The sequence below is a fragment of the Cervus elaphus genome, chromosome 18, assembly GCF_910594005.1.
Source record: "Cervus elaphus chromosome 18, mCerEla1.1, whole genome shotgun sequence".
Classification (NCBI taxonomy): domain Eukaryota; kingdom Metazoa; phylum Chordata; class Mammalia; order Artiodactyla; family Cervidae; genus Cervus; species Cervus elaphus.
In genome coordinates, this window is record NC_057832.1 from 102,058,133 (window position 1) to 102,076,296 (window position 18,164).

Sequence of the window (18,164 nt, forward strand, 5' to 3'; positions counted from 1 at the left end):
ATTAGAATCAGGCAGCAATAGGTGCTGCTGACAGCAGTCAGCCCGTGTGTGTGGACCAGCCTTTCTAGACATCACAGTAGGCTGTCGTTTACTGTCTCCTCGAGGCAGCTGCCATCTAGAGTGAGGACCTGGGTGGAGAAAGTGTTCTCTCCAGAGTGTATGCCTGGAGAGCTTGTTGAGAGAGATTGAGGGACTGATCGGCTCTGTACTAAAGCAATGTCGGCCGACGGCATTGACCGGGAATACGTCTGCTTTCTCCAGCTTGGCAGGGTTATCGCCGCCTGAGATGCCTGCTCTGTGGCTGAGGACAGAGCCTTAAGTAAACAGATGAATCTCAGGTGGTGGAGTTCAGACATCACATAGCTGAAAAGAGGAAGGGCTGTGTGTCCACACCGTAGGGTATAGTGGCCTCCGGCGGCTACTTGTGGCCCCGCCTCTCCCTTCCAGACAGACACATAAAGATTCCAAATCCCAAACTGCATTTTTTATTATTTTTTAATAAACTTTATTCTATATTACAAATAGGTTTTTTTTTTTTTGTTCTGAACTGCAAAATAGGAATGCCTTATATTTACATACACAGGTATACAATTAATTATAACAAAGGTACAGAAGCTTGCCTTTACCAAGTTACAACTGGGCTCCAATTTAAATAGCATAGGTTTCCTTTTTAAAAACTTTTATTTAAAATCTTTTTTTTTTTTTTGTAATCTTACTTGGATACGCTTCTTTAAAAACCAAACCAGAAGACCCTCTTTCCTCTAATAGATTTCATCCACATATCTTTGAGGCTCATTATAACACTGTTGTCTAAAGATATGTTTTGCTTTGTTCTAACAAAGGGTTGGTGTTCAAGGTGGGAGCTTTATGGAGACAGAAGTGGGGTGAGGCTGGGAGTGGGTGATGGGAACAGGACTGACCGACCTACCACTTTCAGCCACCTGTCTCTGAGACTCAAAGGCCCCTGCCTGTCCCTTAAATCACCCATTCATCCTTTCCTGCCCCTCCTCCTCTCTCTAGTGTTTGAGACTTAACTCTGGGTCATATGACCAGGCCAGACTCCTCTTCCCCCACCCCTTGGCTCATTGAGCCATTATCTGTTGTGGTACCCTGGAGTTGCTGGTTGCTATGGTAACTTGGCAGGACCCTGCTGAAAGACATAGGCTGGTCTCCACTAGCTAAAGTGGGGAGGAGGGCGGCTGCCTCCCACCCTTCCTTCCCATCTCGGGGCCTGGGGTTCTTGTTCTTGGTTGGTGCAGCCAACACATGACTAAGCCAGGACCTCCAGCCTCAAGGATGCCAGGCCTTGAGAGAGTGATGGGGGTACGGAGAGTCATTCACCCTAAAACACAAAGTCATGGTTTCCAAATGGAAACAAGATTCTTTGAGGTAAGCTAGCTTTTCTCTTTAAAGAACGGAAGGTTTAACGAGCCAACAAGCGGACAGGAACACTGGGGAAGGGAGAGGGAAGGAGAACACATAAGGACATGCATACCTTCTTGGTCATCTGCCTGAACTGTGTTCAACAGCCCTGCTTGGTAAAGTGGTGTCTCAGTTTCTTAAGTGTCCTTTGCATCGCTCTTTAACCATATCCTCTGTTTGGAATTCTCTTATAAGGGAGCCCTTCCAAAATGTGCTTGAGTTATAAGATCAAAGATACCAACAAAAGAAGTTCTAATTCCAGACAAAGAAACGTGGAAGATGAGATGCACAGACCCCTTTGCCACATGCATCTGTCTTCATGATCCCTCCACGAACAATCCCTAACAGGTTCTCCCTGCTGTTTGGGGGAAGCCATGGGGTTCAACACCACCAGGGGAAGCCTGGAGAAAAGTGAAAGAGGATACAGAGTGGCGGGAAGGTGAGGTTCACCCTACCAAGGTCACCCACCCTCCCCATCCCCACCCAGCTCACTGTCTCTGCCAGTACAAACAGAAATCTCTTTTTATTCATTAGGGATTCTGTTTTGTTTTGATTTAGGGTAGTCATCTGCCTACTCAAGGGATTTAATTGGACCTCTAATGAGTATGTATTACTTTGACAACCAAAACATCCTTTCCATTATACAATAAAATTGGATACTCCCCTTAATTAAGAAATGATTTTATTGGGGAACACAAATTCATAGTTTAAGAAAAGGTCTCTCCTGAATGAAGTTTTACTGCAGAGATTCCTTTCCGAATGGGAGGCTGGGTCATTCAGTTTTCCAGCACCATGACGGGAAGAGGCTCCCGGAGCGTCAGCCATTCCCGGGAGCTGCCTCTATGGCGTCACCTACAGCTGTCCCTCGGTCTCCGTGTCTGTAGGATGATTCGTTTGCTACACCTGTGGCGTGAGGCAGCACAGGTGCGAGGAGCAGGGTAGCACTGCAGGCTCCAGCCAGCGGAGGTGCGGGAAAGCACCAAGAATGTCAGCAGCCCCTGGCTGCTTCCCCTGGCAGGGCCCCGGCCCAGGGATATCCTGACCCATTTCTTTAACAGGCGGGATTTCTTCTGTCCCCTGCTCCCAGTTTCTCCTCAGCCCCTTGGAAGTCACAGGTAAAGAGTTATGTGTGCCCCCCACCAACCCCCAGTATTTGGATTTTACATCCACACCTGGGCTTCCTCCTTAAACTCAAACTCTTAAAAGACACAAACAAAAAATAACTACGAATCCCCAAACAACCCACCAATGGTTCAGAGACAAAGGGAAGGGCTGAGAGACAGGGGTCCTTAGTGGTCTGTCCTGAGAGCCAACAGGGAGAGTGGGAGGCTGAAAGAAGGTTCTTGATGACTACATGAGCTAGAAGCAAGCGGAAGGGCCAGGAAGCAGGTGGGATCTGCCTGGGCGGGTCTGATAGGTGCTGGCAGCACCCTGGGGACTCCAGTACCTGGAGGCTGTTTATCCATAGACGTGCCTCTCAGAGGTCTGCCCTAGGGTTCTCATTTGGGGGTGGGGGTGCTCTTCCTGGAAGGACTGTAGTCCAGGGTCAAGAAAAGAGTGTCTATGGGCTTTCTGTCTGCAGAGTGCCTCCCCAAGGCCCCTCTCCCTCCACGGGTCTCTGTGAGGTGGGAACATCTATGCTTGATTAACTGTAATTAACCTTAACCTTCACTAGGCTAAATATTTGACTTGGCATTCTGTGAGATCAAGGAGAAGTGTCCCTCAATCCTGAGAGAAGAGACGGATGGCATATGGAGCTTCCCCATTTGCAGGGTGGGAATGAGGCTCTGAAAGTGTCAATAGGACTTGCCTTGTGGAACGGAGGTCACTGGGGAAACCACTTCTGTGGCTCCTCTGATGGGAGACCCACCAGGCCCCGGCTGTATTAGGGAGCTTCAAGGGCTCAGTGGGGGCAACTTCGGAGGGCAGGAAAGGGCTGGGGTGGTCCCAGGAGGCTGGACTGAGGGCGGACCTGTCCACCTGGGGCCGAACAGCTCCCAAACCTAGTGGATACATGGCCTTGGGGCAGAGCCTCACGTGCAGGAGGTGGGCAAGAACGGGGGTTGGGGACACTGCTGGGGAAGGGGCACACTCAGGAGCCAGACATGCAAAGGGGATCAGAGGTCGAGGACCTGTGATGAGGGAAAGGGGAGGCGGCAATGTTGGGATAGCATATCAACGCTGACCCCAGGGTTGGGAGGTGAGAGCTGGAGGCCTTACTCCCACTGCTGCCCGGGACCAGCCCTGGCCAGTCTGCCTCTAGTGTTTAAACTGACTTGTCTCTTTCCAGCATCTCTGGCCTCACTCACTCGCCCATGGGCTCAAGAGAGAGAGGCTCTAGGCTGGCTCTGGGTGTGCACGGTATTCTCCATCAATGGGATGCCAAGGTTTTCCCAAGTCCCTGAATTCCAAACTACGCTGAAAGAAGGCAAGAGGAAGTTAACAGCCACAAAAGACAGCTCCAGGCAGTGTTGCTATCTGTGGTTACCAGGACATGTCAGGGTCTCTCCTTCCAGGAAAGGACAAGGAATGGTAAATATGCCCACACCTGGGGAGACTTGTGCCCTCGGGAGAGATGACCAGCCTGCAGCAAATTGTCCCAGCCTCTCTCTACTCATTCTTAAATTCAGGACCTCACAGCATTTCTCCCTGCCTCTCACCGTCCCATCTCACTCCAACATTCAAACTCCTCACCTAGTCCAGGTCGGTTATGTGTGACTGTGTGATCTCCTGGTACCATTTTGGACCCTGGTGGTTTCAAGGGGTTGAAGGAGTGAAAGAGATGGGAATGAAGGGAAGGTGAAGAGACACGGTCTTTCCTCCTGTGCTCTCTGCCCAGGACTCTAGGAGTCAGATAAAGGTCCCACCGTGAACAGAACTGTGACCCTGCACATAAACTGTGACACAGAGAGGGGGCCTTGAAGAGACCTCCCTTCTATAGGACCTAGTCTGCATAAGTCCCTTCTCTCGTGCATGCTGGCTAGCACAGGGTCTCCGGCCAGCCAGGAGGAGGTTGGGGATTCCAGGGGGTGTTTGGAAAGAAGATCTGGGGGAAACAGCGGCTTTTTTTTTTTTTTTAATCACGCTGCCTTGTTTTTACTTTGAAACGTATCACACATGTACCAAGAATCCAAACAAAAGAAATGGAAAACAGTGAACGGAAAGAGAGCTCTTATGGGCAAGACGGGTTGCGGCTCTGCATGACTCTATCCTACTTCTCCATCCCCAACAGGCCACAGAGACTTTGGGCAACAAAGCACCAGAAACAACCACCCCACCAATTAAAGAAAACCTGCCCCAAACCCCCTCCAAGAGACATGAGGAAACCAGGGAAACCTGCCCATCCTCCTCCCCTCTTTCTTCCCGACATTTCTCTGATGGGCTTCAGGTTTCTCTTATAATAAAAACATGGGGAGAAAAAGTTATGTACCGACAGCAAAACAATAACAATAATAATAATCCAGTAAAAAAAAAAAATACAAGCTTCAGCAGAACCATGGTAACAGTCTTTTTCTCTGCTTGTTCATTTTTTTTTTCCTCTAACTGTGCAAAACTTAAAAAATAAATCAAAACACACTCACTCATGCACACACACTCACAGCTTCCATTCAGCACACCTGTGTTAAATATGTTTGTGTCTTTCTTCTCCCCAACCCTTCACATGTGCAAATATATGTTAGCGGCCCAGGTGCCTCCTCAGCCTACCTCCCGCATGCTTCCTTCCTGGCCTGCCAGGCCTCGTGGCTTCCGGGGAGGAAATCAAATGATCAAGGGGAGAAATTCCACTCTTCTTACACCTGGCACTTCATTTGCTGAGACCTTTGGTTATGTTTTTCCCACTCGAAATGCATCACTTCTCACTCTCCTCTTCCTGTTGATTTGGCTACTTGCGTGTTGCCCATCACTTGTCCTGCTCGATGCCACATCATGCCCTGCTCTCTGTCACCACCGCCTGGCCTCTGGTTATGTCCAGGCTTCTCTTGGTCAGTGACCACCCTGATTTCCTATAGACAGGTGACTTCATCCCCCAGCACGCAGCACAGAAAACAAGTATTGAAATGTCCTGAAGTTGCAGAATGAATGGTGGGCAAGGGCAGAGAAGGGAAACGCTTCAGACACCCCCCCACCCCCCACAGTAGGACCAGAAAGCTTTCTGAGCTCTCTGCCTACTCCCGGGGCAGACAGATACATACACACACATACACACACACACACAGAGGTGCATGTGCACATGAGATCACACACACACACACACACACACACACACACACACACACACACACACACACACGTGCTCATATCCAAAGGGGCTAGCATTCTTCAAATATAGGGTGTTCCAAAGATGTTGCTGGAAATGGGCTGGTCCTTTCCTCAAAGAGGGGCCCCTTTGGAGTGGATGGCAGTGGAAGATGTCTGATGCTTGAGGAGTGAAGGCAAGACTGTAGAAACCCCATTCCCAACCCCATGGATGCCTCTGTTTGTCTCCCAGAGTGGTGAACAACTTCACACTGGGGCTGCTGGAGAGAGTATATGGCGGAGACTGGACCACAGATGGAGATGGTGTCTAAGGTCCTTTCAAGGTTATGGGTTTCCATGGCCCTCCATCAGACTGTCTCTCACCATAACCCCTGCTCACCTAGGACGCATGTCTGAGCACGTATCTGCCTGGCTGGCTAAGACGATGTATCTGTGAATGGAAGGACAGAGGGAGAGACACGATGCCAGGGCCAAGGTCAGGGGTATGTCCCTCCTCCCATTTCTGGACAGGTCCTTCCTCTTGATTTTTCAGTCTTCCCCACACATGACAAACCTGGGGCTGAATTTGGCTGGCATTTTGGTTTGTCTCTGAGAGGCTGTGCTTGCAAGTGTTTCTTCCCGGGATGACTGCAGAAGGGAGGAGGGAGGAGAGTGACTAAAGTGACAGCTGAGATGTTGATGAAATAATTCCCGAGGAGGTCTGAACAGTCCAGTCACACAGTCATCTGCATAGCAACGGCACCAGACTCTGCAGGGAGTCAGGAGCAAGGCTGTCCGCCCCAATCTTCTCTAGAGTTCTCAGGAAGGATGGTGGGGATGGAGCCCCGGGGAACACTGGAGGTAGAAGCTCCTGGATGCACTGGTGTTTGACCCTGACCCCTGATGAGGGATGACTAAGGAGGATGGAAGTGCATCCCCTAGATGGTGCTCGGGAATCTGCAAGGGATTAGACCTCTGACTATGACCGTGATTCGTTAGCACGTGGGGGTGAATGCAAAACAACCAGTTCTGCTTCCAGGTAGATGCAACTCTCTTCTTTTCTCCTCCCGCATGTTACATTTCTGCCACCATGAGCCACATCGGGAGGATCTCCACGGTGGGCTGTAACTGCTATTCTTTCTCCTGAGAGGTTTTCCACAGGCCAGGACCGGGCAGGCTGGGCACCTATGGGTGCTTTGAAGGACTCCGAAAAGATCAGAAGGGGACAAGGGAGCCTCTCCTGCTAATCGCACACATGAGAGGCAGCTTGCAAGGCGCCCCTCAACTGCTCATGCTCCCCACTCCAGCCACAGGCAGGAGGTGCAGCCTTTCTTCCCAGAGGTGCAGCGGGACCCCGCGGAGACGGAAACCTGGGCCAGGTGACATCTTCCCCGTGAAGATAATACTGAGCTCCCTGCCTCTTCCCCAGGCCAAGGTCACACCCATGTGGGGACTATGGAAAGACGGAAGGCGGAGTAACAGCACAGAAGCACCTCCATCCATGGCTCCTCATTCGTATCCGGGCCCTGCTGCTGATGCTTGGGGTCAGCTGGGAAAGAGGGCCCCTCTGATGTCTTCAGGTCAGGCCCCTCGGCGGGGTGGGGACCGGCCATCCTGCACTAACTTGAGGGTCGGCGGCTTGGTTCAATCGTGTTGGCAGAGGAACTGAAAGAGAGGGAATCCAGGGAGGCAGGAGAGACAGAGACAGGCAGAGAGAGAAAGGGAGAGGGTGACAGCGCTGCTGAGGGGATGCTGCTGACGCCAGTCGGAACTTGCACTTGGTAAAGATGATAATCTAGACTGAGGCACGGCTTGGTGTGTCCCTCCCTCCGGTGGGGGAGGGGGGAGCGGGCGAGCTGGAAGGACGGTTCTCAGCTGTCTAAGCTCATGAGGGTTATGACTTGTTCTAGTTTGTAGGCCAGTTTCTGCTTCCCACACTGGTCATCATGGTCCAGGGGTCCGAGGATCTGTTGAAGAGCCAAGAACGGCGTGGTTACCAGTTTGTGTGCACGCGTCTGTGTTCTTAGGGTACGCACTGACAGGGGGTGTGGTCAGAGAGTTTGGGAAGACGGGCGCAGGTAAGGCAGCCCTCATAAAGTTGCTGGGGAGGCAGACGGCCTGCACGACTTGGGTGGGGAGCTGTGGGGGGCACTCGGGCACAGGGAACCAACTCGTGGGCATCCGTGTGTCAGTGAGCACAGGACGCCAGCACACACATCGGCATGTCTGAATACACGTGTACATTTCACTCCCTACGTACAGCAGCTGAGAGTGGGCAGAAGACACCTGTGCCGAGATGCTGCTGTTACCTCTAGGTAACACCCAACAGAAAGTACAGGGCTTAGTGTCTCAGGGCAACTATGATTTCACACTATCAAGACATCCCATTACCCTGTGAGAAAGGAACATCTTGCCATCAGCAGCCCAAGGCCTGAAATTCCACATGCAGAAAGTTATTTGACTCCACTTTGCCTGTTAAGAAACAAATATCCCTCGAAGAGTGATATCTCAAGCTTTACTGGTGGCAGACATCTAATGGCCAGCGTCTACACAGCCCTTGCTGAGATTAGATGGTTGGTGGATGAGAATAACAGGGAGGAATTGTGGGCACAAGCAGGAAGATGTGTGAGAATCTGGCTCAGACTCAGGAGGTGTAGCAGTGAATAATGGCTCCATCAGTTTCTTGCTGGGTGATGCCGCGGCAAAACGTGAAACCTCTCTGAACCCTCCTTTCCTCCTCTGTAAAATCTGGGACCCACGATTCCCTCTCTGGGTTGCTCCAAGAGAGGAGATAGAGTCACATAACAAACGTGAGCACCTGTCACACCACACCTACTCCAGGAGGGGCAGGTGACAGACAGGAGTCCTGGGGTCTGAAGAACTAGGGAGTAGGGTGGTGGGGGGGGGGGGGTGGCAGGAGGAAAGAGGAGGCTGAAGGCTGGAGGAGGGTCGCCCAGAGCTCTGGATTTCCTGACCCAGTTAATCTGTTTTTAATTGGGGAGACCAAGTCAGTTGCCAACTTCTCAATTGGCCAGGAACCACCAGTGATTGGCCTTAACATTTCATGAAGATGGGACATTTTCATATTGACAGCAGAAGAGTGAACTTGGGAAGCTGGTGGCTCAGTGGTAAAGAATCTGCCTGCTGTGCAGGGGACTCAAGTTCAATCCCTGGGTTGGGAAGATCCCCCGGAGGAGAGCACGACAACCCACTCCAGTATTCTTGCCTGGAGAATTCCATGGACAAAAGGAGCCTGGCAGGCTAGAATCTGTAGGGTAGCAAGGGTTGGACATGACTGAGCATGCATAAGAAGATAAAAGAGGACTGAACCTGCTCTGACAGTCCTTTCCAAGATGAGACAATGGCATTCATACACTGGCCTACTCTGCGTTGTCCTTACTTCACAAGTGGCCACAGACAGGTGGGAATTGTCCTGGACCAGCACTGGCCCACAGGCTGGCTTCGGGGTCCCTCTCCTAAAGGACCTACTGCCGACTTTCTCTACACTTGTTAACAGCTCATGGCCTGTGGACACTGGGACTGGGGCTCCTAGATCCTCCCTCGGGGACGAGGCTGGAACGATGTAGAGAACCCAGGGTACTGGCTTTGGCTCCTGTTACAACCTTCCACTCAGAGAGGGTGGCTGTGCTGCTGCTCGGACATGGGGAGCCTGGACTCTGAACCCATTTGGTCTACACTGGTGTGGCCAAGAAAGCTCCCGCAGGCACCTTTGTGCCGGCCAAAAGATGGCCGTTGTCTGCGGGGGCAATGACCCCAGGTGAGGTTTCTTAACTAGGGAACACAGCAACTAAAAATAGACTCCATTCTACTCTTTCTGTATCTATTCTGTTCTGATTCTATCCTATCATACTGTTTCTATTCTATTCTGTTCTTTATGATCTGCCCATGAATGTGAGGAACTGCTTGATTAAAGAGAATGAAGTCAGAGAGAGATATAGAAGAAAGAAAGAAGAAGGAAGAAAAAAATAAAGAGAAAAGTAATGAACGAAGCAGAGACTTGATGTGTATATCTGAACAGAATAGGGATTATATAGAATTTACAGAATGGAACATTTCTAGCATCCCAGTCTTTGGAGCACAGCCCCCCAGTCCTGGGTGGTAGAGTTTCCCCCAGCAGAAGTGGGTGGTGGGGATGCCTGGGGTGGTGTTCTTGGGCATAGAAGCTGCTCCAGGCAGGAACATCTGGGTCTCTCCCCAGTCCTTCCTCAGGGGCCCCCGAGCAGGGCAGGGCGGGACTCACCTCCTCGCTGTACTTGCCCACGTAGGAGAAGATCTCGGAGAGGGCGCTCATGGTGTTGAACTCATTCATGTGCATCCGGGACTGCTCAGCCAGGTACGCATTCATGTCCTGGTCGCTGATGGCAGGCATCTTCCCGATGTCCGAGTAATACCTGTGGTGGCATGGGAGTGAGGAAGTGTGTGTATAGTGGGGGGCACAGGGGAGAGATGGGTGTTCTCAGCACTGGGTCTGGGCCCAGTGGATGCCTGTGTGTGACTTCTTAGGCATCATGGCAGGCTCTCTCCCAGCTGGGCTTCTGAGTGCCCTCTGCAGCTCCGGATGCAGGAGGCAGAGAGAAGGGATTCAGGGGTGACCCCAGACATGGTCAGACAGTGGACAGGGTGGGGCCGAGGAAGGAGGGGCTGTCTCCTGCACCGGCTTTGTGCCCCACTCCTGCAGGAGTGATCCAGTCTGCCTCGCAGGTCCTTCTAACACCCCCTCCCACAGATGCAGGAAGTCCCCTCCAGGGGCCTGAAGGCTCTTCTCAGCAGTTGCTCTGCCCTGACGTCGTCCCCGTCTGTGAGCACTAGCAGGGAGAAGGGTGGGGCTGGGGGTGCTTCGGGGGGAGAGGCCGGGAGAAGGCAATCAGTCACTGTCACTTGCAGCTGTGCACTCCTGTCAACTGGTTAATTAGATGCCAACATTTACATTTTTAATTTCTGCAGTTTGACATTTTATGCAGCAACCCCCAAATCTCCCACCAGAGGGGAGCTGGGTCGCTTCCTAATGAGGAACCAAAGGCCCCCGGTGTCCCAAAGACAGCCACCCTCTCCTGGGTGCTTCCGGCACTGGGCCACGTGGAAGAGATGCACCTGCAGTGGTGTGGTAGGGTCAGGACCTCGGGGCAGCGCTCCCAGGGGTCCTCACAGTGTCCCAGCTCGGCCCACACTGCATGCCCACGGCTTCAACACCGGGGACAGTGAGCCTGAGAGCTCAGAACAGAGGAGGGTGGCGGGGACAGTCACCAGGGTGGGGACCAGGGTGAGGCAAGTGAGGCAACTGGGGCACAATGTTTTAGTCGAGTCACTCACTCTCACCTGGGAAAGCACAGGTGACAGTGATGGGCCCTGGGTTCCCAGAACTCAAGGCTTGATCAGGTGAGCAGAGGGCACATTCTTGGAGGCACTGGTGCAGTCTCACCCTGGACCGCAGTCCTGTGTCCCTCCCTCCGCATCCCTCACTGCGTTGACCGTGAATCCATCTGTCCTGCGCTCTGTTCCCCGCCTCCACCTCTGCCCATTGGGGCCCACTGGAGCTGGGTGACAGGTTGGCAGAGGTGGCACCTGTGTGCCATGCCAGCATCACGTTCAAGACCCTGCCTGAATGACAGTTCTAGTTAATCTGCGCAGAGCATCCCCAGGCCAGCAAGAGTAGGCCAGGGCTGGGCTGGCTGCCCTGTCTGAGCCACAGTCCTCGAAGGCTGTTGCTCCCCTGGTTCATGTGGACTTCCTTTCTTCACAACCTTTCAGTGTGGGGTCCTCTCTTCCCCTGCCCCCCACTCCCCATCTCCAGGGCCCTTGGGCCCCTTACTCAGCTCCCTGTCCTGTTTCATTCTAGGTCCTCTGCTCCATTCCAGAAGAGCCCACTCTCTTCCAGGCTTGCAACCCACCCCAAAACATCTTCAGGTTCCTTGGAGTTCTGGGGAACGACACCCCAGGTACAAGCACTCCAGTGAGAGACTGGATTCATTGCCACTATTTTGGAAGACAGTAAATGCAATGTTCCATTTTATAGCAGAGACCTGGAGCATCAGCGGTGGCTCCAGCCCCGTCACGCTCAATGATATTTGTGCCATCTCTCCCTCGCAACTGCACGCCAACCAAGCAAAATACATTTGTCCTGTAAGAGGTCATGTCCAAAGGTCGCATGGGGGGAACAGGAACGGACGACTCCCTCATTTCTGTGTCCTGACCAGCAGCCAGACGTGGCTCTGACGACACAGCTGGGTCCAGAGTGTCCTCTAGGCAGTCCCAGTCTGTCACCACAGTCAGAGCTGCTGACCGCAAGGAAAACCCCAGCGTCCCCCTGGTGGGACGGGACTGTCATCAGAAGCAAAGGCTCCTGCCGTTTCTGTTACCTGCTTGTGAAACCTTACAGGTAGGAGGATGGCTCTATCAGGCTTTCTACAGACAGCATCGGGGCTCCTACTGCGACCTGTGTGGTTCCTGGGTGGCCTGGAGCCCAGGTCAGGGACCACATCATCTCCCACGGAAACAGCGGACACCCAGCACCCTGTCCTTTCTGAATGGCCTGCCTTGTAGCGCACTAAAAGCCCAGTTGGTTTCTCCAAAGAGAATATTTAGAAAATGTGTCTGTGTGAGGGAAAGAGAGGGAGAGAGTGTGGGCTGGAGTCGAGAGTAAAGTGGGGGACGGCAGGGCTCTGACTCCTCACCGAAGTCATGGGGCCCTGCCTGTCTGTGCCACATGCAAGCCCACCCGGCGATGGACCGCACGTCCTCATCTTCAGCAAGTTCTACATGGCTGAGCTGAGTGGCTTTGGAATGCTCGATGTCCTAGAGGAGTGTGGGGCATCGGGTCTGGCTGACATTCAGCTCGTCCTGGTCCCCAGCCCAGCCTGGAGCTAAGTGGGCCGGTCCCCGGCTGCAGGTCTCTGCGGCCCTTGCTTTGACCTCTCCCCGATTCTCTCCAGGGCTCTACCCAACCACACCCCTTGTGCCTGCCGATGGCCCAGCTCTGGCATTTCTGTGCTGTGGGCAAAACTGCTCTCTCCTGAGCACCTGCCATGCAGGGGCCTTGTGCTGGCTCTGCCACTGGGCAGCCTTATTGATTGTCAAGAATGCAATTATGCCCCATTCGTGAACTTCACACAAGTGTTCCTATCTGCTGGCTGCGCGGTGAGGAAAGGAAAGGTCAATCTGGATTCCTCTTCTTGAACTTGCTCCCATGGGATGTCCTCCTGCAGGTGAGTCTTTCTCTAGAAGGGACTGGTGCGCCGAAAGTCTCCTGGGAACCACCCTCGAGCTGGCCAGGGCTGGGCCTGCTGAGGAGGGGTGGGGCCCACCACCGGCCTTACCCAGCTTTCTGTGCTGTGCTTGGTCATACCAGGCGGGATGCCAGTGCCATGGTGGTTCTGACGTGGTTCTGACACTGGCCCCCAGGAGCTGCTACAAATCCAGCCGCCAACCACCAACAGCTGGATTCACGGCTGTGGACCAGTGTGCAGTGTTTCACACTCATGGGCTTCTATGAGACGTGCCCAGTGTGATGGTGGCACCCATCTCTGTCTCTAGGATGGCCCCAGTGATTGAGAAGAGGGTCTCCAATGCCCTGAAGGTTTCGCGGAGCCCAGTGTATCCTCACCCTTTCAACACCTCAAGGATGAAGATGTAGACACAGAAGACACATCTGAGGCTCTGATGTAGAGATGCTTGCCTTTTAAGGTCCTGCACAAAAGTCTTTTCCTCTGTGTTCATTCACTGACCTCCCCCAGCTCCTTGCTTCCTGAGCCCCCACGAGTACAGCTCATGGTGCCTGCCGATCTGTATCTTCCTCAACCATGAAGACCACAAGGGAAGGATCAAGTCTAATCCATCCTGAGTGTTCAGTGCACCCATGATGGACACCATAAAATGTCTGACCCATGGATGAATGAATACGTTAATGAAAAGTCCATACTCCACCTCCAGTATGGCTCCCAGGGTGAACCGTCACAGTTTTATATTTTGAGTGATGGCTTCTTTAGGAGGCATATTTAAATAGTTAAAATTCTTAGCCTTTTCCACAAGTGACATGGGTGACAGATGGCATCCCAATGTGTGGCACCCTTTGGTCTAATTCCCAGGGGTCAACTGTGGTTCCATCTCACTCATTCCTATGTAGAAAACCTGTGCCTGCAAGCAAGGGAGGCTGGGGTTTATTATTGGGGTTAATTTCAATTTAATATGAGAGGCAATCCCTCCAGCATGAAAATGTTACTGCTATTGGTAATGAGATAGGAATGACCGCTGACTGTGACACACCAGTTTGGTGACAACACTGTTGACTTCTGCTCCCTAAGATGAGCGGAGCGGGTGGTTGCTACTGGGGAACCAAGAGATTCTTCTCCCTTTCTCTAGATGTGGCCGTAAGCAAAACTCATGCTTGGATGAAGGCGGCAAAGACTGGGAGTCTGCAGTGGGGCCGCCAACCACCGGTGCTGCAAGGAGGCAGGAATGGATGAAGGATGCGTGAGAGGACAAGTGGAAGGAAGGATGGGAGGGAGGTGGGAGGCTGGGAGGGGGGACGGTGCAGGGATAGGCAGATGAAGAACTTCCAGGAGACGTGACAGCTCAGGTGGGACAGGGTGACTCAGGCTCCCCAACCAGCAGAGTTAGTAGGGCCTCTGGAATCCATATATGTCCCAATCCCCTAGAAAGAGGGCCAGCCAGAGTAAACCCCGTTTCTCAGTGGCGCGGACAGAAGGCCCTCTCCAAATGCGTGTAGGGCACACACTACACCCGCGAGGCCCTAAGTATGGACTTTCTGTGTGTGCACAGCAGCCAGACCACAAAATCAGGAATAGAAAAGCCTTGGCCATGAGAAAAGGGGGTTCTACCATCACTCTTTGGACCTCAAGGCTGCCAGGGCCCTCAGCAGGTCAGCCTCCTGGAGAAGGGGGGGTGGAACTGATCACCAAAGGAAGAAGGTCTCTATACGTGATCTCCAGACCAGGGCACGTAATTTCTCATCCCCTCCTTCTTTGCACCCTCACCCCAGAAGGAGAAGAGGAAGGATTTGGGACCCCAAACAAGTGAAAGATGACTTTCCTGAGAGTGCCATTGGTTGCTAAGACACTAGTGAGATAAGAAATGGAAACCATCAAGGCAGTCCTAAAAATAACCAGATGGACTGGGGTGACTCGTGACCTGTAGCAGCTACGTGGCCCACCTCTCATTTAGCACCAAGCAAGAGGGAGACTGTTCGCCCGGCACTTGCATTATTCTCACCTCCGACTGAGTGCACCGTTCTGGGGAAGCGTCCTCTAAGCAGATGCTTCATCAATGCTTCCAGCCCATCTCATTCCAGCCTTCTCCCTCCCTGCCCGAGGCCCTGTCGCAGTGACACTGCACTGGGGCAGGAATGCCCAAGAGCCCAGCTGCTGCCTTTTTCTTTTCTCTCTTCACTGAAGAGCCAGCTGACCACACGGGAGAGCTCGCTCCTGGCAGCTCTGTAGTCAGAAGAGTGAGCCACTGGCGACGCAGGGGCAGGTAAAAGCCTCTTTGGTGACTCAGACATAATCAGATACAAGGACAAAAGAGTGAGCTCTCTCTCTGACAGCCAAGGCTGGATGCGCACCACGGGCACCAGCAGGAAGGGGTGGGGGAGAGATCAAAGGACAGGGGGAGAGGGAAAACACAACGCAACTCTTTCGGCAGAACTGGGATGGGATGACCAGTTTTTGTGACTGGGAATGGCCAGGATCCCACCCCCTCTTGGTTATTCCCTCTGTACAAGGGAAGGCAGTTTTCAATATAAAGATGGGGACTGTGTCTCTACCATGAGCAAAACGGCATTGTTCATTCTGTCTCAGTTGCTGAGTTAAGAACAACTTCTGGTTTCTTTGACTCTTCAAAAAGATACCAAATCTGAGTCTCCATCCAGGCTTCCTGTCTTTAAGCTTGGAAGAAAGAGAAAGGGACTCTAAAATCAGAATCGCCATGTAGAGCTGTGCAGGTTGTTCACTGCACAAAGGTGGGGGTGAGCTAGGGCTGACAGTTAGCCCGTCACTCAACAAACCACACATTCTGGTGTGAGGCCACACCCTCTTGTAGGAAGGAGCACCTTCCTTAATTCACACCACGTGGGTTGGCAGAGGCCCCGTCTGAAAGGATCGTAAATGGTAGAAAGGAGATTTGGGAGGCAGTTGAATTTGGGGGTCTACTTTTCCCTTGGCCACCTAAGTCATCTTGGACTGATTACTCAGCCATTCTGTATATACAGTTCATCTTGATGGGCACAGAATGAGGTTATAAAGCCTGTTCTCTTACATTCCAGGGCTGCTGTGATGAATAAATGAATAGACTTTCAGCTGGTTGTCTAGCTCAGGTGCTTGGCATAAGGAGCTGATGCGACCCAGACAAACCATGAATGTTGTTTACCGAGAGTTAGCTCTGTGCCAAGAGGAACCCAGCTTAATGGCATACAGGTGCCCTCCCTGCCACACACACAGGTGCACAGCTGAGACTGGATTAGATCAGGGCCTGAAGCATCTAGAGCTCATTGCCTGAGCATCAAGGGACTGGGACAGCAAGAAGCTCTTCAGGGTGACCATGACATCCCCACAGGACACTGGAAGAACTGCCAGATGGACAGGGCTCCAGCCTGTCTGTGGCAAGATGCTATTCGGTCCCTTGAAGCCTTTTTTGTTTTTCTTTTTTTGGTGAGCATTAGAGCAGGGGACTATACTTCTTCCTTGGGCCTAGGAAGATCTGGGTCTTCCACGCATGGGAGCAGAGCACCGTGGCAACTTCTAGCCATGTCCCACTCTTGTTTTGACTGACAGCACTGGGTTCTCGGGCTGTGGGTGTCCCAATGCAGGATGGGGCTTTGTGCAAGGGTCAGTCTGCAAGCCACACCCACTGTGGGGGGGGGGAAGGGGGCCCCCCTGCATACCCCCAGAGAAGTTGCCTGCTGCAGCCAGGGTCCTGCCTGAGCTCCCTGGGCCAGCACTCACCTCTCCACCCAGTTCTTATAGCTGGGGATGTCCTTGGCATAGAGCAGCTTGTTGGAGGGGGAGTCCTTGCCCAGCCGGTGCTCTGATGTGGAGCACGAGTCCATGAAGGTCTGGGCCACCACAGAGAGGCAGGCGTCGGTGATGCTGTTCTTGTGGATGTCAAACACGAACTGGGGGTTCTTGATCATGTTGACCCAAAACCGCAGGGGCAGGCTGTGTAGAGGGAAGAGGCAGATGGTCAAGGGAGATGGGGCAGGGGAGCTGGACACTGACCCAGAGAGGTCCCTGGAGGAAGAGAAATGGCTGGGAAGCAAGCCTTCTGAAGGGCCCTTCTCCATGCCATCAATTCACCTTCCAGGGAGCTGAAGATCAGCAGGGCTGAACAGTCCATTCAGAGATACAGTGTTGATGGGCACTGGAGGTCTCGATGCCCAGCCCGGACTGTAGGACTCCCCAGCTGCCTTGAGAGCACAAGGCTTTGGGGTTTGAAGCAGTCATAACAGGTGCTAGAAAGTGGAATGTCTAACTCGCTCTTCCACTGTCTGCCCCCATGTCAGATACAAAACATATCTGGTTGGCAAATCTTAAATAGCCTGGAACCTAGGCTGTTTATTATTCTCTGCCCTCACTGTAACATGTGGAAGAAGCCACACTCTTCCTCCCCACCTGACCCAATCAGCTTGTTTTTACATGGTGAGGGCCCTGGCACTGAACAGTTCAAGCAAAACTTACTGATTCTCATCTCCAAGCTGGCAAGCTGAACAAACCCCACTTCTGGCTCTCACCTGCCCCATTATGTCCTCTCCTTCCTCTCCTTGTCTTCCAGTCAGCACCTACTGTATACCAAGAGCCATGCTAGCAACTGTGGGTACAGTGTGAATAAGACCCATCCCCTGGTCCTTGAGAAGCCTGCATTCTTGTGGGCTCATGGGGAGGTCAGGCAAGCAATCAAGCATTTTAGGTGCTGGGCCCAGACGATGGAAGGGGTCCGGTTTAAGACCCAGGTTGATGTGACAAAAGCTACCCAGAGGGAGGTGTCCGGAAATCTGGAAAGTCTTCACAGAGGGGACCGCGCTGAATTGTCTCTGTTTTAAAGATACAGAGGTGTTCTTTCGCTGAATGAAGCCTAGAGGAAGAGGGGGAGGAAAAGGAGGAGGAAGGTACCTCTAAAGGGGAATCAGTTCAACAAAGACAAACAGGACATGAAACATGCAGTGAGGTCTGGGAACCATAAACCCTCTAGCTAGTGCTAGAAAGGATCCTGGAGCATTGAATAAAGTCTGCCCACATGCCCCTCTGTGACTGTATTCCACTGGCTCTCTGATCCTGTAACTGCCATCTGACCTATGGAGACGTAGGTCAGGAAGTGGGATGGGACCCAGCAAGGGATCACTTATTTCCCTCCTTCTGCCCCCACCTCCTCACCTCCTGCCATGTGCCCTGATGTTTTATTGTTGTTTTGGTGGTTGTTCTCATGGTTGGTAATAGTTGGTAACAGTCATAATGTTCCTATGTGTTTGGCTTGCTTCTTAG

At 52.5% G+C, this 18,164-nt stretch overlaps 1 protein-coding gene across 1 annotated transcript in view; it reads right to left on the reverse strand.

Moving 5' to 3' along the window:
- Window positions 1-469: 469 nt before the first annotated feature.
- The window catches only part of PLXNA4 (plexin A4), a 471,239-nt gene continuing 453,544 nt past the window's right edge, over window positions 470-18,164 (reverse strand). Inside the window, exons 30-32 of the mRNA XM_043872047.1 lie at window positions 16,632-16,844; window positions 9,920-10,070; window positions 470-7,625 (exon numbers count right to left, since the gene is read on the reverse strand). Of these exons, the coding sequence (XP_043727982.1) occupies window positions 7,530-7,625; window positions 9,920-10,070; window positions 16,632-16,844 (460 nt within the window). The 3' untranslated portion in view covers window positions 470-7,529. The remainder of the gene's footprint in view (window positions 7,626-9,919; window positions 10,071-16,631; window positions 16,845-18,164) is intronic.